Genomic DNA, 23,621 nt, shown 5'->3' on the forward strand with positions numbered 1-23,621 from the left:
AATATACGTCGAAGTTACAATAATAACAATCATCGAATAATCCTCGGAAGCGTGTCAGAAACTCCTATCCTTATTTTGTCTGAATAATACTTAGGAACGTAACTGTGAAATTAGCAAACAACAACAACTACAATATTGTAACGGATGTTGCTGAACTGACTGATTCGAATCGGGATTGGAGTCGACAGGGCGAATTAAACTGCGACGGGTGCGGCTCGGCTCGGATTTCAGTTCAGGTAAATTGTTCCCTTCAGCTGAATCGATAATCCCTCTGTCCTCCCCCTCCTTGCCATTTTTTTTCTTCTACTGTGTGAAAGTGAAAGTAAGGTAACCTTGAAATTTTCCCTATGTGAGTGTGCCATGATCATGATCTCGAGCTCGGCAAAATTATCGACATTAGCGGAGTCGCTGCCGTACGGATGATCTTGTTCCAATGAAGTAGTACGTTCTTTTGACGCATACCTTTATTTGGGCGGTGTATAGGCAACTGTACGCGCAACAACAAAAAAAAAAAATTACGGGTTGATACGTGCATGAAGCAAAAACATACTGACTGCTTCTAATTCAAAACACCTCACGACGCTGGAAAACGTGGGGACAGGAATACCGCACTATAAATGATAGAGACTTGTAATAACCCTCCCCTACCTGGAGTGGCGCCACACCAGACACATTTACATAGAAAATTTGTCCTCACCCCTCCCAAGACCACAAGCAAAAATAAAAACACCCCTATACATTAATTGGGATCACGATGATCCTCTGTAGCAAGTCTGGATGGAATCTGTCCAGAACTGTAAGAGGAGTAGCGTGCCAAACACACAAATAAACCAATGTCACCCGCAGGGTTAACCGTATCTTGCCAAAAGGTGACCACGTGTGACTTCTTTAAGGTCACACTGAGGTGAACAGAGCTGCTATCCACCAGGAGTGACTCCTTGAGGAATATCTGCCAACGAGAGATTCCGATGAGAATCTTTCTACAGAGTAACCATGAAAAATATGCGTTTACCTCATCATGTCACCAAATGACATCATAATGTCTCAAGCTTGACATATCTAGAAAGCACTCATCGAGGTGTTCAATTTGAGGTACTACACGATATGGTTCCTAAAACTTGAAAATTTGACCTTGAGGTCAAATATGTTTGACCTCAGGCGCTAAGCATGAAGGTCAAGGCCAATCGCCACACAAAAACTAATCAGCTGAGCGCTAGACCATATACTTCATTCCCATAAAGTTTGGAGATGATTCGATTAAAATTACTCAAAAAATAAGGGTTTCATCGACCTCCATGATTTACCGCAAAGTGACCTTGACCTTTGACCTTGACCTTGACCTTTATGTGTGCTGAAGGGTTTTGTAATAATACTATGATATGTGTACCCACAAGAGTTTCCGATGAGAATTGTGCTCTACAGAGTGATATAAAGGTGAAAAATCCAATGATTACAGACAAACAAAAAAAAAAAAACTTACCAAGTAATAGATCTTGCAAAAACTTTGTTTTGGCAAGATAATAACGGGCCGTGAATTCGAGTAAGGACGAACAAATAGAACCCGTCACTTCACTGATGGGGGTGTTAACGGGGGGTGGGAGAGGGGAGGGAGGTGAGGGAGGTATAGGAAGACAGGGAGAGGAGGGAGGGGGGGTGGGGAGAGCTATACCTTACCAAACTTTGCAACACTGTGGGAGAGAGGGATGCAAGGAGGGGGGGGGGAGAGACAGAGAGAGAGAATGAACAAAAAAAACAAACTCATGTCAGAACAGCTATACACACAACACTTTGTAAAGCAATCCGCTAGTGGCTAGCACATCTGCAAAAACTTTGATGTCCCAATTACAGAAAATTTGTTGGAAAATGAACCATAACTACCGACCAAAAAAACCAAAAAAACTGAAAACATGGAAGTACCGACTGCTCACGTATGACGTAATGATCCCATTGAGTATGAACATCAAAAACAAAGTGTTGTGACCAGATATCATACTTAAGTGCAAAAAAGAGAGAGAGAAGAAGGCATTGCTGATTGAGGTGTTGATGGCAGTAATTTTGGACTAGCAATGCAGAAATCAAGAAAATGACCAAACACCAAGACCGCAAGAATAAAGTGAGAAGATCCTGGAAGCTGAAGAATGTAAAAGTTGTGCTAGTGATAGCTGGACCTACAGGAATGATGACTATGAACCTCACAGAGATATCAAACATAGGGGCAATACCCCCTGGGTGCTCACCTGGTAGCTGCTGGATAAGGTAATCGGGCAACCACTGGTTGGCATGGATGACCCACAAAATATATAATGGAGAAGAAAGTAAATACCTATGAATGTTTTTTTTAATGCCATGAACAAACCTTGGTACATCACAGGTGAAAAAGGTTGTGGTCAAGTTTCATCCAAGTTAAACCTTGGTTCCATCCACCTTCTCCCCTCACAACCACGGTTAAACCACCCACCCCTCCCCCTCACTGCCAAGGTTAAACCACCCACCTCTACCCCCTCCCCACTCACGACCACAGTTAACACCCACACCCTTTCATTCCCACTGTGAAACCACCCGCCCCCCTTAAATCCCACAGTTGAACTATGTGATCCTCCACGTCACTCTCCTGGTTACCCCTCAGCCTGAATTGGCTAAGGGGTATTGTCGTCATAGGCGTTGTCCGGCGGGCATCCGGGCGTCTGTCAACTTTTGGTTTCTGTCAATTTCGAGGAGAACGCCTTGTCCGATTAAATCCATTTTTGCAGGGTGTGTTGGGGTTGAGTAGAGGAAGGTTCCTTTCGAAAATGGGTGTGCTGCGATTTTCAATGTGGCCTCCATGGCAGCCATCTTGAAATTGGTTTCCGTCGATTTCGAGGAGAACGCCTTGTCCAATTAAATCCATTTTTGCAGAGTGTGTTGGTGTTGAGTAGAGGAAGGTTCCTTTCGAAAATGGGCGCGCTGCGATTTTCAATGTGGCTTCCATGGCAGCCATCTTGAAATTGCAGGCGTTGTCCGGGCATCCGTCCGGGCGTCTGTCAACTTTTGGTTTCCGTCAATTTCGAGGAGAATGCCTTGTCCGATTAAATCCATTTTTGCAGTATGTGTTGGGGTTGAGTAGAGGAAGGTTGCTTTCGAAAATGGGCGCGCTGCGATTTTCAATGTGGCCTCCATGGCAGCCATCTTGAAATTGGTTTCTGTCGATTTTGAGGAGAACGCCTTGTCCGATTAAATCCTTTTTTGTAGCCTGTGTTGCGGTTGAGTAGAGGAAGGTTCCTTTCGAAAATGGGCGCGCTGCGATTTTCAGTGTGGCCGCCACGGTTGCCATCTTGAAGTCTGATTGATTTTCGATATGACGTCCAACGTGCTCTAACCGACTGCATCATCGTGATATCACTGCTTCCTTTTACAATGCATGGGCTGAGGGGTTACGCCCGCTTTGCGGAGCTATTTTTTTTTAATTGTCGGCATGAGATGTTTTGACTGAGTGAAGATGAAAATGGCATAGGCTACTGCATTGACGTGCATGCATTGTTGTTGTTAAGTTGAGATTTTGTTTTTAAATGACGGGTCATCGAATTGTTACTAACACATGATGGCTGGTTGGTTAGGGGTGGTGAGGGGCTAAATTGAGAAGAATCAAATGGGAAATGTGAATGTGATTGGACGTTGTGACAAAAACCATGCATCAGGTCAGGTCATGCATGGGAGCATACATCGGAGCAGGGCGTCGCTGCGTCCAATTTCTGCTAATACTCCAGGGGCCTCTGTCTGGCCATCCACCAGGCAGATTCCTGGTCCATCCCCATATCCTTGAGATACTGATCAACTTGCTGCAACCACGATGCACGTGGTCGGCCCATTGGCCTCCTCCACTCACGAGCCTCCCTCACTGAGAGAATCTGGTGAGCAGGATCAGCATCAGGAAAATGAGCCACATGTCTGTACAGCCGCAACTGATGCTCACGGACTATGCAGGTAACAAATCTAATTTGAGTCTCTCTCAGCAACCGTTCATTGGACACACAAAATCCGACCAGCAATAGCCAAGGATTCTCTGAAGAGACCTGGTACCAAAGGAATAAAGTCTCTGACTCAGATCCCTGGTCAGAGTCCAAGTCTCACATCCATAGAGCAAGATACCAAGGACCTGAAGACTCAGACTTTCTTCCTCCCGCACAGGTACTGGCATCGCCACACCCCATGATCCAGTGAATCCATGATTTCCCAGGCCCGACCCAGGCGTCTATTGACCTCTGACTCACAGCCAGCAAAGACATGAATATCACTGCCAAGGTAAGTGAATCTCTCCGTGACCTCAACATCCTCACCACAAACAGGTACAAACAGGACAGCAGCATCCAATATATCATTGAAAGCCTGGATCTTAGTTTTGACCCAGGAAACCCGTAATCCTAGCGGCTCCGACTCCTCATTCAGTACCTTGAGGGCCCCCAAAAGAATATCTCGAGTCTCCACAAAGATGACTGCATCATCTGCGAAATCAAGGTCAGAGATCTTGACATTCCCAAACAATGCTCCACAGCTTGATCTCTCTGACATCCTCCCAAGAATCCAGTCCATACAAGTGCTGAAAAGTGTGGGGGCCAGAACACACCCCAGACAAACTCCAGTAACAACTGGAAATAAGTCAGAGATGGTACCACCACAACTCACAGCACTCTCAGTACAAGAGTAGAGTTCAGACATCAGATTGATCAGTTTTGGTGGCACCCTACGAAGACCAAGAATCCTCCAGTGGGCATCCTGAGTCACTGAATCAAATGCTTCAGAGATCAACATAGGCTGCAGCGTTCGGTGAGGACCCGAAGATCAAGGATATGATCGATCATTGACCTCTTTGGTGTAAAGCCTGACTGCTCTGCATGCTAGTGCTCAAGCAAATGGTGGTGAACTCTATCAATAATTATCCGAGCAATGGCCATTCCCGGCACTGAGAGCAGCGTCAACCCTCGGTAGTTGTTGCTGTCGTCTTGCAACAGCCTCAGTAGTCTTGCAACAGCCTCGGTAGTCTTGGCGATCACACTTCCCTTTCCAGAGAGGGACAACAAGGCCCCTCTTCCAGTCAGTTGAGATGATGTCTGTGTTCCAGGCAGAGCACAGAACTGCATGCAACGACACGAGTCCAGCATTTCCACCACCCTTGAGAAATTCAGCATGGATGCCACAGATCCCAGGAGCTTTACCCCCATTTAAACCGGTTCACTGCAGTATGTGTTTACACAAACTAAGGTGGACCACAGTTGATTGGAGGGTCAACAATAGGGATAGTAACACCCCTGAAATCCAACTCGACTGTTGGTGGATCAGCCTCGTACAGCCGCTCAAAGTAACCGGCCCAGCGAGCCTTCACTTCGGACTCCACCACCCTCTGCTCCAACTGCAGTACACCGAGGGATGGGCTTGGAGGAACGCAATGTGCGAATTCCCCTGTAAGCAGGACGAGAATCATTTGACCACAGGTGATGCTCTACCCCCTCACATATTCCTCGCACGTAGGCTTACTTGTCCACCCTGAGCGCACGTACAATTTTACGCCTCAGCTCCCTGAACAGCTCAGCTCTGCCATTCAGCCTGGCCCTGCGACTCTCGTCAATGGTATCCAGTGTCACTTGAGAGACAAAATTCTTCTTCGCCCTCCGATGAGTTCCAAGACATCCACCGGCAACATCAAGGACGGTGGTCTTGAAGACGCTCCACAACTCTTCAGGATCCCCCAAAGCACCCAGACCCCCCAAATCTCCACTCAGTCTGTTCGCAAACTCCTCACCGATCCTTTCATCCTTGAAATTGCCAACATCCAGCCTAGGCTGGGATGGTATCATTCTCCTGGATGTAAGTTGCAACTTCAGAGTTTCTATAACAAGCCAGTGGTTAGTATTGAGGAACTGAGCACTCCAATTGACCCTGCAGTTCTGGATCATCCTCCAGCAACCATCAATGAGCACGTGGTCAATCTCCTTTGCCACACCACCAGCGTTGGAATACCAAGTCCAGCGATGAGCTTGCGGGTGCTGAAATCATGAACCGGACACCTTAAGTCCATAACTTCTTGCAAAGTCAAGGAACTTGGTGCTATTCTGGTTCATAGTTCCTGACCCATGGGGACCAACACACGTCTCATAACCATCCCTGTGAGTTCCAGTCGATGCATTGAAATCCCCCAAGACGAGAAGAGTATCTCGTTTGGGGTACTGATCAACCACAGACTCGAGCCTGGCATAGAATGTGTCCTTCATGGTGAGATCACTTGCCTCAGTCGGAGCATTTACAGAAACCAGGGAAATGACACCTAAGGAGTGACGAATCCTTAGTCTCATGTAGCGCTCGTTGACCAGTGTTACCTCAATTATCATTGGGGTCAGCTTATTGGACACAGCTCCACAACTCCTTTGGCATGGTAACCATCAGAGCGACAAGACCAATAGTCTGTGTAACCACCTGCCATGATCTCGCCGCAATCCGGTCTCCGAACCTCAGTGAGTGCTGCAATACCGATGTCCAAATTCTTGAGCTCAGATGATAGCGGAGACAGGTGATCAACCTCTCTTCAGGATAAGACATTCCAGGCACCCACCCGAAGTGACCGCCTCATGTTAACCCTAGGAGACTACCGTCTGTCGACGACATCTCAGCACCACCCCAACACACACTACCGCAATCTGACCCGGAAAGTTTACGCTGTGGTTTCCCTCCTATCATCAAAGTTTGGGGTCCCGAAGGCTTTGCCCCAATCCCATCATCCAGTGATCTGCCCTGCAAAGGGTACTCCCTCGGAGTGGATTTTCAGAATTTTTTTGTGTGTTTTACGGAATGAAGGGTTTTTTCGGTGGCTGGAGTGCAAATCCTGCTACCAACCTCCTAATAAAATGTAACCTAACTGCAGGAGTGCCAGCATGCTGGTATGCTCTGTCGGAGTGGCGACCCATCCAGAATTGCTCTTCACAGAGTATGGTCCCAATGGATGGATGTATCTGCAGGAGGATGTCCGCAGACACAGTTGGGCACTAGATATGGATGGCCGTTGGCTCACAAGGAGCTCCTCCGCCCTTTGACAAGTTTTGTTTTTAATCCTGCTGGATGACCATATCATACACCCTCCTCACAAAAAAAAAACTTGGTGGGGGAGACAGTTTCGTCGCCGACAACCTGACCCCCCCCCCCCCAAAGGGGGTTGCATGACTTTATTTCTTGAAAGCAGGACCTGGAGTTTACTTGATTTTGATTTGCTTTATTTTCTGTGCTGAAGTCGTCCTCTTAGTTTTCCACCAATTCTGAAAGGTGTAGGTTGGATTTTTTGTGTTTGTTTGTTTTCCCTCGTACTCAGAGATTATGGAGGTAAGACATCTGTATCACAGGAAATGATAGTACCAGTTTAATTGATCAGTTGTTTGCCTTCATCTTGTTCTTCTCGCTCACTATCCCACAGGAAACCCAGTGAGAGGACAACTTGCTTTGACCGACACGGGCTGAAGGACCGATGACCTCGGCAGTGTTCCGGCCGCCACGGCGGAAACGAAATGTGGGCGCAGTGTACGAAGGCCCCTTCCCTGCAGCCGTGTATCAAGGTCCTTCGGAAATAAAACGCCAGACTTCCGGCGACGTAAAAGTCAAAGCGATCCGGAGGACCGAGGCCACAGAGTCCCTTCCAGAAGAGGCGCAGAGAGTGGAAGAGGAGTTTGAACCCAGACAATGGCGTTTTTATTCTGCGGAGCTGATCCACGGGTCTGTCGTCGTGAATAACCACAGAGATGCCTCCGAGATTTACTTTGGGGTGAGGAATGATGGAAAGCTGGGATGTCTGGTGCTGTGTTTTGCTGTAGTCCAACTGTGAAAATATCAAGCCTTGAAGTTTCTTGATATCCCCTTTTGGCAAACTTTCCTTTTTTGCTTTTTATTTTTATTTTCCAAGCTGACCCCATCAAAACCCTAAAGCCTGATGCATTTGTCCATCTTTTTTATGCTTGAGGTTACAGGACTGTGTTTTATGCATTTTTACAATGGGTGCAGCCCTCTTGATTTGACCTTTGAACTCCGTGAAACCCCGAAATTGTGTCTATAATGACTGCTGAATAGAAGTAGTGGGGCAACTTAGCTAAATATAGCATAACAATTCTGCATTTTGTGAGGAAAGCACCAAATTTGGCACACTAGTAGCCTATCATATTATGAACAGATTTGGATATTGGGCCATCTCAAATTCAGCCGCTGATGGCTGTGGCAGCCATTTTCCACTGCCATCAAAAATTTTGAGATGGCCCAATATCCAAATCTGTTCATAATATGATAGGCTACTAGTGTGCCAAATTTGGTGCTTTCCTCACAAAATGCAGAATTGTTATGCTAAGTTGCCCCACTAAAGAGCAACTTCCTTTTCTTGTGTCCAAAAGCAAATGACAACTTCCTATCAGAGGGAAGAAGTCTCTAATCTCTGTTTTAATTTCACATTATTTATTTTTTATCTCGCAAGCGACGCGCCACCATCCACCCACCAGCACCCGCCTGCACGCACGTGACCCGGCACCATCTGCCCATCCTCTCACACATGACCCAGTGCCATCCACCCATCCTCTCGCATGCGACCATCCACCCACCCTCCCGTGACCCTCTGCCCACCATCGAGCACACAACCCTCCGCCCACCCTCCTGCCTGTAACCCACCAGGTGATGTTTATCTCCACGCTTTTTGAAAAAAAAGGGGAGGATATTGTAGTCAGCTCTGTCTGTCTGGCTCTGTCTGTCCATCACACGATCTCCTCTGAAACAGTTGGGCAGAAATTCACCAAACTTGTTTTATTTACCTTCATTTTCATTTTTTTATTTTCCTTATCCAAGGGCTGCTTCGGTAAGGGTGTGCTTTCTCGGAGCAAGCCTTCATTCACTGGTTCGCACCCCGGCCTGGTGGAAAGTTGGAAAGGTTCGTTGTTGTCTTGAGTATATTTATTTGATGTTGGTGAAGCTCTGTGTTTGTCCGTCCTTCCACCGTCTTACTTACAATATATGCAGCTTTGCTATTGTCTAACCTTATACTCCCCCCGTTCTTCATTGTACGGCCCATGAGCCACTGGCGGCCCCTGGTGGCCGAAACTGTGGCCCCTGACCTGTGGTTGAAATGCTATCAAATTGACACAATGGTTTCAGATGAGTGTTACAATGCGAAGCATAAAAGTCACATCCCTACATCAGGATGTGGTTGCAGTATATGAACAATTACGCTTGCAAACCAGTTAACCACAACGAAGAAGAGTATGTGGAGGCGGGGCCTAACAGCAGCTATTATGGAGTCCCGCAGGCGGTGTGGTGGCTCTCACACTGATGTCTTTTGAGCAAAAGTGGCCACCCTATAAAAAAAATAGTGAAGATCACTGCTCTACCCAAATCCCACCTTTGAAACAATTCTATCATTTTTAATATTGTATTTCAAGTTGGAAAAGGCTATGGAATTTCTCCGATGTCAACAACGATACGAGTGTTACTGGCTTTAGGTTATGACACTGCATGAAGGTGAGGAGCTTGTCTTCCTACCTGGTGTTCAGAAATGCCTTTGCATGGACGATCGTTATTCTTTCGCATGATGGCAGTGTCGGCTCGTTAGGGTGTTTGCAATAATTGGGGGTTTTTTTTGCATGATTCCTCGTCGCACCATGATCCCAAAATGTTTTTATCCCTCTTCATTCCCCTCCCTAGAAAGAAATCCTTACGGGCTTCCAGTCATCTCAAAATACCAGTGCGTACCTTTCCCATACTTCTCACTAAACATCCCACAAATATGACTTAAACTCCACTACAAGTAGGCTTTTACTTGCACACCAGTGTTTGCAATGTTCCAGTCTGGGCACCCTCATGTGCGTAAGATATAATTTAACGATGTCATACACAGTCCAAGATGAAGACCATCGGTGGTTCAAACGTAGGGGTTGAACCTCGCCTGCTGGGCAGATATATGAGTTGGTAGTGTTTTGTTATTGAAGGCTAACTAAAGCTAGTTTTGCTAAACAGTGTGCGTATTATAATGTTGTTATTTCCTGAAACTGAATTAACAGATGCAGGATTGGGAATCGGGATAGGGAGGAAGGGGTGCTCATCCCTTTTTCCATCACTCGAGGCACCTTTTATTTGGTTCCGTTCGAGATTTTGAGTCGACACTAGTAAAAGAAGATATGCCAACCTGTCGTGAAACAACCTAGTCAAATGAGTTGGTGCATGATCTTTTGGTCTATGAGTGACTGTTCCTCAGACCAAATTGTTTGTGGATACAAGGTAACTATACTAATTTGTTGAGCGACTGATTGTGAGACAGTGCTCTTGCATCTACTGCTTTTCTCGATTCTCACTCGCAGGTTCTCCTGCCACTTAAATTGGTACCATTCCACGCTGCTCTTACGTGGCCACGATGAGCAAACCACGGCCTCCTTGCTGCATTCTTTCAATCATCCTGGCTCTGCGGATCTTGACGTGACCGAGGGCGACCAGCTTTCGGCCGAGTCGATCCACACCCTACACCCTGAAGAAATCGCTCTGACAAGGTCAACATGCTCTGACGAAGAAGTGTCAGATGTATCGGAGCTGTGCGTTGACTCTCAACCAACTAGTGAACAAGATTGTTTTCGTGATTCTAAAAGGGACCTTGGTCGCAGTAGATTTGTGCTCGTACCATCACGGGATCAAAACTCTGACGAGGTAGGTACACCCGTGGTGCGGACCCGACTTGCATCCTTTCGCTAAGAATGGCAACACATTTTAACGAAAGGGAATGTAACCTTTGACTTGTGCTCGTGTTCTACTGAGGTTTATAATCTGAGAGATATCGTATGAAATTTGATCTGGTGGGTGGATGGAGCAAGAGGAATGCAATCGGACGTACTTATCACCTTGCATTCGATCATGTCCTCCCACTTTTTGTACTGATTATGGCTGCATGCCTTTAAGTAGTTGAGGCCCACAACAAATCGACTTACTGTATCCTGTTTACGTTTTTGCCTCATCATGTGTTTGCTCAGGGTCCTGAGGCACAACTGTTTCGACACAGAGAACCGTATCTGCTTGTTGAAACCCTGCAGCTGGCTCCTGAGGAGGTAAGGCCTAAAGATTGGATCTTCTGTCGGTAGGTGTGTTTTTTTTAATCCAATACAAGGCCAGCCATCATGTCTGTGACGTTTTCACTCGCTCATGGCTTTCGGTACGCAATAGCCAATCGCAGACTGTACACGCAGACAAATTTCAAAATTCGTATCTGTGTAGGAAAGTGTGTCAACCGGTTATCTTGACATTCTGCTTGCAATTGCCTTGAAATACAAATTTAAATCCTCGCTTTTATGCCTCTGAAGTGAAACACCGCAGGCGTTGCTTTTTCGGGTTATCCGTCGGTTATAGTTTTTTTTTTTTTTTAATTACCACGATAACTTGTGACCCACTGAAGGGATTTTAACCAAACTTGGCACAAATATGGAGTGTAATACAAGAATGAAGCGATTTGATTTTGGGTTCAAAAGGTCAAAGGTCGTGCCTTTTTGCAGATCATAACTCAAGTTCGAAGCATCTGATGATGTGTCGCTTTTCTCTCTCGCGCTTGCCTTCCTCTCATGTGACCTTTAATTGAGATCAAACGTAACAGTGGGTTGGTACCTAACGTCGGTGGAGGTTTATCCATCAACGTATTCACGTCAAATTATATTTTTCCAGTTATCATCTCAAACCAATGTACAATGCTCCTGTCGTGTCATTTCATGCGGAATTATAAATGAAGGTGGAAGTGCGTGCAAAATCAGCAATGACGTGCATCGGTCCTGTAAATTATTCAATAGCTTTGACGTTTGAGGTTTTTTTTGGGGGTTTTTTTTGGAACTCAGCTTGAAGTTGATATCTTGTGTTTGAGATCGTGCGATTTATGCAAGCATCTGCTTCTGGCTTCCTGGGTGATGCTACACTGACACCATGTACTGCGATACATCTCTTCGGGAGATATTTTCCTCTCAGCAGCGTCACTTGCCGACATGCCATGAGCCCTCAAATTTGTTATTTTTATGTTTTACACAAAGTAGCTTTTGTCTTCTTGACATCTTCTCCTCTGACATAATATTGTTACGGATCTGGAAACCATTTGCATTCAACATACAGATGTCCCAAAAGTCAGTTATGTCGCCTCGGAAAGGCGGGCCGTAGGACCTGTCCAATCGGAGGCAGACAGCGAGGTGTGTTCACCAAGGCCCCTCCCCGCTGAGGGAGGTCCATAAATTCCTGAGCACTCTCTGAGGCAGGTGGTCTTTTTGAGGTCTTGGGTGGTCTTTGTGAGGTCTTGGGTGGTCTTTTGAGGTCATGGAGAGTCTTTTTGGGGTCATGGAGAGTCTTTTAAAAGTTATTTTGAAGAGTTTTTGGTGGGCGTCGAGGTGGTGAACGTGTCTCTACTGGCCCTCTACGAGGAAGGGAAGAGCGACCCCGACCCCTCTCCATGGACCCCAGCCATTCACCACCCGAGCTCCACCACAAACCTCGAGTCCCACACGTGCGACTGGGGACCAAACCAGCGACCATTGTCAGGTGCCGCAGCACGGAGTACCCCCTTTCTCCGACGGCCAGGTACCCATCCGAACTCTGACCCACAGCTTGTCTCTCTCCTCGGCTGTGAGGGTCCAATAAAGGACTCTGGGTTTCTTTTCATTTTGTGTGTGTGTGTGTCTGCGTGTGGTCCCGTCTTCTAAGTCGAACTGAATAAGTGTTTTTGGATCATTGTAAATACTTCTTGCCTATTCACGTTAAGTCTTGCTTTGTGTCTTCATTTACTGTAAATAAAACTTGTTAGAAATGTTCCCAATTCGTTTCCGTCCCTTCTTGAATTGGTCCAGCATGGTTCGGGTCTGAGTTTAGGCGGGGTTTTATCCCCGATAATCCGTTCATTCCAGCCGGCACGGCTTTGGCAGTTTCCGCTCGGCTGCACCTGAACCGGAGTTGGTAGTTGGAACTCTACGGCAGTCGGTAGAGTGACCCGGTTCGAGCAAGACGTGCCGAGGGCGTGGTTTCCCCGGTAGTCAAAATCATGTAGTTAATTAGGTAAATTGGTTATAGACAAATAGACCCTACGCTACGCGGTTGAAATATTGGCGACCACGGTGGGTTAAACGACCCGCTGGCTCGCGAAGTTATCCGAGCGACGGCCTACAATTCCGGGGAGTTTGGTGGGAGACGACGCAAACCTCCCCCACCTAGTGGTCGTTCTCGCCACTGACCCCCGGCCCACAACAATATATTCACATTTTTAAAAAGAAAGCTTTATATTTGGTAAAATGCTTATTCTGCTCTTTGTTGTATCACAATGTCAGTTATCCCTTTCTTTAATCTCCTCTGTCCTTCCTCCTGTTTGAAGACGAAGACTGTTATGAAGACGGGCATGGGTTGGACAAGATGGACATAGAAGGAAACTCTCAGGAAGGAAGAACTAGAAATCTGAAAGGAAGTGGGCTTGGGGTGGGTGTGGAGTGAGGAACGAATGAGTGGAGGTGAGTCGTGATCCTGGATTTAGGTAGCTTCACCAGAAGGGGGTTGTTGGTGGACCGTGTGTACCCTACAGGATCCTCGGAGGGGTGGGGTAGTACAGAAAGAGTAGAGGGTGTAAGACCAGAAAGGAGGCGGTGGAAGATAGACCACCAACCTGTCTGCGATGGGAAAGTGATAGGCCCATCGACTCGGTTTCATCATGGGAGATTCCAGTAATCTTGAAGGTCTTGGTTTCCACGGTGTCGGGCTGAGCTGAGCACTTCCCCAGCGCACTTCCCCAAGATAACTGGAATCTTCAGACTTATCCACTCCTTCTGATGTTGTTTGCCTGTTCCCAACCCCAGTATCTGTTTATAAATCATTTCTCCTCTGTCCTCCAGCTCTTCCATCACCCTTTACATGCCCGTGTGCCCTTCTGCCTCTTTAGTCCTTCTTCGCACCCACATATGTATCTTGTACTTTCATCCTATTTTATTTTTGGCAAGTTGCATTTCTTCGTTCAATTTTTTTCTTTTCTCAGGAATGATGGAACAGCAAGTTATAACTGACAGTTGGACAAACATCAAGGGAATGAACAAACAGGAAAAGAGGAGGGGAGGAAACACAAACTCGGAAGTAAGATGGTTGGGTTCAGAAAGGTCAATGTTGTTCGACCTTCGGCTGCTCCCGTTAGGGGTCGCCACAGCGGATCATCCATTATGATCCACATACTGATTTGGCATAGGTTTTACGCCGGATGCCCTTCCTGACGCAACCCTGGTCGCCTCTTCCGACACAGGGAATAAGGATTGGGTTTCGCCATGATTCCAGGCTGCCCTACACCCTCTCATAGCGCGGCCCAGCGCAGAGCTCCCGTCCTCAAGCGATCCTTCAACCCAAGCCTCCGAGTAGCTGGATTACAGGCGCACGCCACTACGCCCGGTGGGTTCAGAAAGGTCAATCTGGGTCAGAATTAGGGATGACTTGGGATGGCGCTGCACTGTTTTCTTGAAGTCCTGGAGGGAAGAGTACGACAGAACTGCCGATGGAAGGTGGTTCCATAAACGGGAGAAAATGACAAAGAAATATAATTTCTCTCAGCCTGTTCCACATATCGTATCCGATAACAATTAAATATGTATTTGTTGGACCAACATTGAAAACCGCCTGAGCCCAAGTGTGAGTTGCTCTCACCAGAAATATTTCGCCGAAAGGACTTCAAAAGATTTTCCTTCTGCTATTAGCATCCTTTGTAAATGTCAGGGGGTGTCAGGTGTTCAAATCCTTCTCTCAGACGCGCACTGTCAAATGCTGAAAATTGTATGTTGATTGTCCAAGAGATAAAATAGGTGTTCGTGATATGCTTGTCTGTATTGGCACCCTCCCATATCGGATAAAACCATTTGTGGACCCTCCGTCGCCGTTGGTGTCATTGTTATTATTGTCTTTATTCATGACCATAATTTTCATATTTAAATCAATAACAGCTCGCTGATGGCAGATGGCTCTGCTAAGGTGCATCTGTCCATTTCATGATATAGAGCGGGCTGACACAATGGCCGAGAGGTACGCACACTCGTCTCTAAGCTGTCTGGCCTGGGTGCGAATCCCGGCCCAGCTATCAACTGTCATCCCGGTTTTGCACTAGCAGGGTGATTCATCAATGTGTGTGTGTGTCGTCTCTCGGACGGACGTTATACTGGGCATCCCGTCTACCAGCATTAATTGGTGGACGTTAAGGATCGCATGGTGTTCTTCACAAAGAGTGGGTGAGCTCTTGCCAGCACCCTAAACAAATTACAAATTCCTGCCCTAACCAACAGAGGGCACTGCATTAGATACACGGCCATGCCCTCAGCCAATGATGCTACTCCGAAGCTTTGTGCTCCATACGAATGAAGAAGATTATTATGGAATGGGTGTATTCTTGTCTTAAGTCAGCTTAAACCACCGATTACTTCGATGCCCTTAATGTCACTTATGAATCATACTGTTGTGATTAATTTTAACTTTTCTTCGCCCCAGGCTTTTTTTCTGTCATATGCCCTTGGATGTCTCATAATTTCACAGAAACAGGTGAGTATCAACACCCCGGTCACTTTTGACACGAGTCACCACTCCTTTGTACCGTCCTCCTCTGCACCGACCATGCTCCGTCACCGTGTTCTCTCCTTCACAGAAAGTTTTGACTCATTCAGGACTTTGGCGATTTTTTCTCACTTCCTGCCCAAACTTCCCAGCCATTTACGCAGCATATCATCACTTTCGCTGCTGTGGCTGGGTCCCCAAACCTGGCCTGAAGTATGGAGCTGATTTCTGTAAGTTGTTGGAGAGGGTGTCTCCAAGCTCGACGTCTGTCGGCCTTGTTTGAGCCGTGTTTGGTAAATTATAAATGAACGTTTTTAGGCGTCGTTTTTGTTTGATGAAAGTTCTCCAAGGGTGTTTAAATGGAGGATGGGCCTGAAGAGTGCTTCGCTTGTTACACGTTGATGACAGCATGTACAAGGGTACAGAGCCTGGTGATTGTTTTACCGATTCCTAACTTTCCTCTGTTCCACTCCGCACAGTGCTCTATCGGAAAGGACCTGCCTTTTACCATGCCAGGTGTGTTACCAGTCATTGATCTCTCTGCGAAATGGGACTTTTGCCATTCGAGTGGAATCGTTTCCATTATGTTACGTTGTGTGGGGAGGGTACCGTACGTGACAACCATTCAGAGTCTGACGGAAGATTTGCACGTCACGTGGTTACGCATTAATAATTCTGCTAAGGTTTTGGCTTTTTCTATTTTTTTGATGCACTCTTTCTTGTGAACGTTGTTCACTGATTTCACAAATGTAACAAATTGAAATTTAACAAAACGGACATTCAGATGGTAAATGGAAATGCAAATGGAGAGTGTGGAGTTGAGAGGGGGAGGATCAGGTGGTGCATCATGGTTGTTCTGTGGAGCTTGCTCTTATTGTCTTTGGTGTTCCAGTGGTCTCTTTAATACGTTGGAGTTCCAAGGGTATCATTTGAGTGCAACCTCCGGTGTCATTCCCCACCAGTCACTGATGTCATGACACAACCCAGCTGCTCTGGGGTGGTTTCAATTCAATTTGTCAAAAGAAAAAAAACGTCTTTTAAAAAAAAAAAAAAACATTTGAGAATCGTTTTAATTTTTCAGCTTACCTGGCCTTTATTCAGGTGAGCTTATGCAATCGAGTAGTGTCCGAAGGTGAGTCAATGAGTCAGTGAGTCCGTAAACACTTCAGTCATTATCGCTTGAACCAAACACAGGATTTTGATGAAACTTGGTCACAAGCTTCATGTCTGACGCCTAACGAAGGTTTATCAACCGCATCAGAGTCTGTGTTGATTACGGGGGTTTATGGGAGTTTTATGACTCCCCTCCTCCCAAAGTAGGTATTTGCTCTCTTCTCCAAATCTACACACACAATTTCAATGAAACTTGACGACAAGCTTCATCACCAGTCATGTACCAAAATTTGTTCACGGCATTAAAAAAAAAACAAAAAAAAAAACAATCAGGGTCGAAGGGAGTGTGCGGGGGTGTGAGTGATTCTTGCTCCTGATCCAGTTGAGATTCAGGATGCACGGTGTTATTATTTATTTATTTTTGCATGTGCACGATATAATTATTTCATCATTTGCAATTCCCCTTCCCGACCTCCCCTGCACTGACATGTCTTTGCATCAATGGCCGCCATGTGATGTCTTTGATATCGCACGACACACATCTGTGATTATTTACCATATCTCATGAACGTTCTTGTTTTTCCCCACAAGTTACTCTGTGATCGTGGAGATGGTCAGGGCTGGCAGTTATTGTGGACAAGCCCGGCGTCCTTTCAGCTGGAGATCGCTTTCTGCTCTTAACCGATCGACTACAAGTGTGTCAAAGGTTAGCGTGGGCCTACTGTCACCCTGTTCTCCACATCCGTTCACCTCTCTCTGCTGAGTCAAACCGAATGGATCTATGATTCGCTTCGAAGTGCATACATCTGATTCTCTTGTTTTGTAACCTTATAAAAACCAAACGCATGGTTAATCCTGATGATGTGCTGGAGTCAATGGACTGTGATACTGCGCACGTTGGTCACCCAAAAGGCCTTCTTGGATTACTGAGCTTCCCGTGTAATGATACGAAGAGTAGCAGAATGATCGATAAGCATGCCAAATGTATTTAATAATAAATACAAACACATAAAGTCATTCTCTTTCTCTCTTTCTCTCTCTTTTTCTCTCTTTTTCTCTCTTTTTCTCTCTTTTTCTCTCTTTTTTTCTCTTTTTTTCTCTCTTTTTCTCTCTTTTTCTCTCTTTTTCTCTCTTTTTTTCTCTTTTTTTCTCTTTTTCTCTCTTTTTCTCTCTTTTTCTCTCTTTTTCTCTCTTTTTCTCTCTTTTTCTCTCTTTTTCTCTCTCTTTCTTCAGGAGTTACTGTTCTGTTTTGTCGTGTGCCCTCAAGACCTCACCAGCGAGCAGCTCGAGTCACCTGAATGTCTGAAGAAACTTAAAGTGCAGGTTTGATCATTTGACAGCACTCTCATGATTTTTGCATAAAATGGTCTCCCAGCTTGTTCTTGTACTTTGGGTTGAGGTTTGATATTGTACATGTAGGACAATATTGTCCACATAGAACGAAAGAGGACAAGGAAATTACGAGATGTCCATCTTTTTTTGTTCAAACGAATTTAGGTTCGTTAATTATTCGGTCCACATCTTCCGCTGTTTCCACTTCCCTTCATGCTTAAAGGAAGTTCTTGTGAACCGCTGGGTGTCATCGCGAGAATGTGTGGAGAAACAAGAGATGGACATTTGAGGCATGAGGTGTTGCTTCTGAGCAGCGCTACACCCCTGGACGACAAGATGAACACCTGCGAACTGAGAAATAACGATTATGTGTTTTTTTGTTTGTTTTCTTTTGTATACGTTGTCGAGGCTCATATGAGAGCGAACACACAACACACAGCAAGGGGACATGAGACAAGAGGGGCAGGAGTGGGAATGACAAAACAGTGGGGAACAGAGACATTAGATCTGTGGAAGGGAGAGGGATGGGGTGGGGAACATGGGGAATACAAGATGGACATTCCAGGGACTTTCAGGAAGGAAAGCAGGGAATTTGAAGATGATTGGTGGGGGTAGAAAAGATTGAAGTTTTGAATGGGGGATGATAAGAGGTGGTGGTGAACAGCTGTTTTGAAGGCCTGGAGGGAAGAATGGGATTGAAGAGAGTGTGGGAGTTTATTCCAAAGGCGGGAAAAAGAGGAATGAAAGAGTGAAGGTGAGCAGTGATTCGTGATTTTGGTAGTTTTACCAAAAGGGGGTTGTTAGCCGACCTTGAGCGCCCTGCGGAAATATGGGGGGGGGGACATATCGCATACAGAGTGGGGGGGGGAGGGCAGCGAGACCGGGGAGGAGACGGTAGAAGACAGAAAGACCACCGACCTGCTTGCGGTGAGAGAGTGAGGGGGCCAAGGACTTAGCGTCATCGCGGGTGATACCAATGATCCGAAATGCCTTGGTTTCCACAGCGTGAAGCCGAGAAAGGTGAGAGGCAGAAGCACCAGCTCAGAGGGGAGAGCAGTACTCCATCAGGCTGCGGACGAAAGCTTTGTATGTGGTCAGGAGCTCAGGTGGGCTGAGGAAGGACTTTACACGACGGAGGATTCCCAGTCGGCGACTGGCTTTGGAGGCCAGGTTGGAAATGTGGCTTTCCAAGGAAAGATCATGGCAGATCGTGAGACCCAGAAGCTTGAATGAAAAGTGTTAATGTTAACATGTGACGAAACAGAATGGACTTGATGCATGTAGTTTGTACAAGCTCCACAAATAAATGTTAAAATATATAAAGTGAATTGAGAAAAATATAATTTATGTACAAAATTCAAAAACCTTGTCAATCAATTTTTTATGGATTGATTTTCATATAATCAACTAGAACGGCACTCGGTGTAGCGCATACCTCCACCAGACTGAACAGGTTACGTTTTGTATCACACTTAATAGGCCGGATCTACATCCATATCTTAACCAAACTCTAATCAGCTTGTAAGCCTGGTGTGGGCAGAATGGTTAAGGTGGCTGGCTTAAGGTCTGAGCGTCTTGATTTTGAGCCTATGTTTTAACCGTTGAAATAACACCAGGTGGGTTGATTCAGCCTGTCATCCTTCTGAGGTCGGCAAAATGAGTACCAGCTTACTCATTGCACAGCAGCACAGTTGCGCTACCATGAATTGATGCAACCAGCAGCCACAGGCTACATACAAAACAATTGGCTCATTTTTGTCACCTCCCCACCTTATCTACCAAGTTTGGTCATAACCCGTGCACAACTGTTTGAGATATCGTTTTTGGCCCGATCTCTCAATGTGTGAAGAATAACTTGACCAAGTAATAATTCTCTTATCCAGATCCGGTTCTTCACTGAAATCAAATTGATTCGTTCTTGTCACACTCCCAACCTGTCCACCAAGTTTCGTCTGAATCCGTCCATAACCTTTTGAGATATCATGCTTTATTTCGTTTTTGGCCCTATCTCTCAATGGTGCAGAATCCCTTTTAACAAATTCTTGTATCCGAATCCCAATCATATGCCTGGTGTTGGCTTAATGGTTAGGGTTGTGGGCTTGGGATCCTATGGTCCTGAGTTCAGATCCCGCTCAGTTGTTGAATTAATACGAGGTAAGGTTGATTCAGCCTGTGTTCCTTCCGAGGTCGTCAAAATGAGTACCAGCTTGTTGGGATGATTGAGCCATTTGAGTATCTTGCGTCAGAGTGGCGACCTGTCCAGGATTGTGCCCAATAGCCCAAAAGACTGCTTCAGAAGCACCAACGCTCTGTGCAGGAATGGAATAGATTCCAATCCTCACCAATGTCGAATCAATTTGTCCTCGTCGCACCCCCAACCTGTCCACCAAGTTTCGTCTGAATCCGTGCATAACATTTTGAGATATCCTGCTCACAGACAAACAGAAAGACAGACAAATAGTGGTGAAAACATAACCTATGCCGACTGAACAAAGGCTGCAGGCGCTTTACAAAGAAGGAAGAGGAGAAAAGAAAAAAAAAAAACGATAGATTTTGAAATATATCGGGTCTGGGTGAGTTTTAAAAGGCAGAAAATATTACTGGTGGGGAGATTAACTGAAGAAGGCTCAATTGGTCAAAATGCAGCTAAGAAAGTATACTTTTGCTCTGATGAAGGGGAAGGACCGAAATGTCAGTTTCTCCTTTCATCCAAGCCGTGCAACCACCATTTTAGCTTTTTTTATTTTTATCTATTCTTACTTCCTATGCCACCCACGCAGATCACTGTTTGTGTTCTGAAATTAGCGATGATATTCAGGCTTTAAAGGTTACTGTTGATATCTTAACATCTATCTATTGACATACAGGGAACCTGTGAACTGTTTTGAGGAGTGGAGTGATGTGACCACATTTCAGAGCTTTAACTTATAAGCCTGGCAACCACATTGTCAATCAGCTCAAGGGCTTGAAAGAAGAGGGAGATAGATGCACCTGCAAATGGTGAGTTGCAGTAATCCAAGCATCGCATTATGAGAGCATGTACTATAAGTATTCCTGTGCTTTACACAGATTGGGAACTGAACAATCAGAGATCAAGTTTCACAGTGTGGGGTTGGATCTTTTAAAGAAGGGATGATTGGCGAAGCATCGGTGTGTCTGTCTTACGCGCATCAAGCTTGAGAAAATTCATGTTTGAATTGCAGAGAGACAGTAATTGACAGCTCCGTGAGGGAACACGTTCAATAGACGGGTAGAGATCAATATAGCATTGACAGTCGATGTTGAAATTTTGGAAAATCATACCAGTGTAGATCGGGCGCCGATTCCTGGGAAATAGCAATAAATTGATTAAATGGATCCGATGAATTATGAAATGGCATCTCCCACGATGAGGCTGAGTCCTTGGGCCTCTCACTCTCTCACCGCAGGCAGGTTGGTGGTTTTTCTGTCTACCGTATACCTCTCCAGTCTTGCCCCCCCTGCTCTCTCTGCGATTTGTCCCCACATTTCTGCAGGGCGCTCAAGGTCTGCCAACAACCCCCGTTCTGGTAAAACTACCAAAATCACGAATCACTGCTCACCTTCACTCTTTCATTCCTCTTTTTTCCCACCTTTGGAATAAACTCCCACACTCTCTTCAATCCCATTCTTCCCTCCAGGCCTTCAAAATAGCTGTTCATCACCACCTCTTATCATCCCCATCCAAATCCTTGATCTTTTCTACCCCCGTTAATCCACGCCAAGCCCACCTCTTTCAAATTCCCTGCTTTCCTTCCTGAAAGTCTCTGTTATGTCCATCTTGTATTCCCTATGTTTCCCGTACCATCCCTCTCCCTTCCACAGATCTCCTAATGTCTCTGTTCTCCACTGTTTTGTCCTTCCCACTCCCACCCCTCTTGTCTCATGCCCCCCTTGCTGTGCGTTAGCTCTCACACGAGCCTCGACAAGGTATACAAAAAAAGGGTCTGTAATCAGGGCTCGACTTTAGCAGGTGCTCGGGGGCACCTAATTTTAGTGTCAGGCACCTAAATTTTTATTAGCGTTCCACTTTTGGATGCCCAGTCGGGCACCCTAAAAACTGCATCATGAACATCAATTTGACCACTAATTTACAATCGCCATAATATAAGGTTTGTCAAATCCACTTTGTATGATGAAATATCAAATTTAGAGGTACGGTACTGTACAATGAATAAATCTCAAATGCAGTCCAATCACATGTGGTCTGTGGGAAGATGCAACGCATTTGCAAATACATGAACCAAGCTGTGAAAATGATTGGTTGATTGCAATTCACAATTTGATGATCACCTTTGAGCTCTATCCAAAAGAACGTGCATTCTTATAAGTCTTGGTAGCGTTGGGTTGAGAATGTTGTCGTGTCCACGCCGGTTAAGACCCACCTGGATGGATAGCCGAACGGTTCTACCTTGGTGGCGAACACATGATCTTGGGAGATTATTGCGCGTGCGGGATGGAGGGCGGCAAGGACGCATAGCAGACGGATGCACACGTTTATACTCGAACCCACAATGAAAAAAGACACAAGCAACCTTAATAAATCTGGTTTAATAAACATAAATCAAAGCATAATAAAAATAAAACGTGAGGCAAACGAAAGCTAATCTTGAGATGCCTCCACACAGGTACAGAAATAGACAAGGGGAAAGATAAAATAAAAGAAAATCCCTTCCTTTATTCTGGCACTTCGCTGGGTGTCCAGAAATGATCCTTTGAGGAGCTTGGGGATCTAACCGTGTAGTCCTGCACGGGAAACCGCACCCAAAATGGTGCCAGGCCGCTCTCCACATGGGAAACGTACGTGGAAATTCATGCGAGTGGTTCTCCTTCAGTAAGGGCCCACAAACCTTCATACAGTTTCCTCACACGAACGAATGTGCCGACCCCGCTCCTCTCAACACCAGGTTCGCTCACCGCAAATGGTCACCGCCTTTCTCCTTGACGATTTTTGAGGCACCGAGGTTCGCTCTTCTTCTCTTCTCTCCTCAGAAACGGACAACTTCGCGACTCAGCCAAACAGACAATGGCTCGCTTCTTACTCCAGCATGTGGGCAAATTCACATCAGCACGAACAGTGAGAATCGCGCTGCTATATTTCGTCGTCACGTTGAGGAAAGGCCAGCGAGCGAGACCCTTCTGTCTCCACCGCGTATCTCACTCAACTATCCCCTCTCTCATCATGTCGTCTTCTCTCATGTCACACTGACCAATCCCAAGCCTCGGGATATGGACTCCCTGTTGTTGTAAAAGCGTCGTTCCTTTATATCGCCGGCTTTGTAAGTGCTAAAACATAGGAAAAGGTCACAGGGGGCAATCACATACTGGGAGAAATTGGCCTTAAACCCTTCCTAATTAACACAGCACCCCCACCCCCCGACTTAAGCTGGCAGTTTTCCTGACTTAAATTACATTGAGATGTCTCCTGCTCATCAACGGACCATGCTACTCCACACAATCCTACCTTTGCAATGAAATTCCTCCATCCACCACACAAACGCCCAACTTTTGACTTCTTTGCCCACCCCCCTCCCTCCCTCCCTTAAACAATTCGGTCCCTGACAGCTGAACAGCTCTTTTGCTGTACGTTACACCAG

At 45.9% G+C, this 23,621-nt stretch overlaps 1 protein-coding gene across 1 annotated transcript; it reads left to right on the plus strand.

The window, feature by feature from the left end:
* Nucleotides 1-127: 127 nt before the first annotated feature.
* Nucleotides 128-22,220, plus strand: TSEN2 (tRNA splicing endonuclease subunit 2). Its single transcript, XM_085863454.1, has 12 exons — nt 128-236; nt 7,433-7,777; nt 8,839-8,920; nt 9,691-9,730; nt 10,344-10,683; nt 11,004-11,078; nt 15,499-15,549; nt 15,653-15,791; nt 16,041-16,077; nt 17,266-17,380; nt 17,908-17,997; nt 18,230-22,220. Exons 2-12 carry the CDS (start codon nt 7,484-7,486, stop codon nt 18,293-18,295), a joined length of 1,329 nt encoding a protein of 442 aa, XP_085719580.1. The 5' UTR covers nt 128-236; nt 7,433-7,483; the 3' UTR covers nt 18,296-22,220.
* The last annotated feature ends 1,401 nt before the right edge of the window (nt 22,221-23,621 follow it).

The sequence above is a fragment of the Eptatretus burgeri genome, chromosome 18 (assembly GCF_056783735.1).
Source record: "Eptatretus burgeri isolate ZD-2024b chromosome 18, Ebu_testis_v1, whole genome shotgun sequence".
In the NCBI taxonomy this organism is placed as follows: domain Eukaryota; kingdom Metazoa; phylum Chordata; class Myxini; order Myxiniformes; family Myxinidae; genus Eptatretus; species Eptatretus burgeri.

Excerpts from the sequence above, each read along its gene's own strand:
- TSEN2 (XM_085863454.1), top strand. The coding sequence starts at position 7,484 with ATGACCTCGGCAGTGTTCCGGCCGCCACGGCGGAAACGAAATGTGGGC. Across the intron at positions 8,921-9,690 it reads CCTGGTGGAAAGTTGGAAAG|AAAGAAATCCTTACGGGCTT; the intron begins GTTCGTTGTTGT and ends TCCCCTCCCTAG. Across the intron at positions 10,684-11,003 it reads GGGATCAAAACTCTGACGAG|GGTCCTGAGGCACAACTGTT; the intron begins GTAGGTACACCC and ends GTGTTTGCTCAG.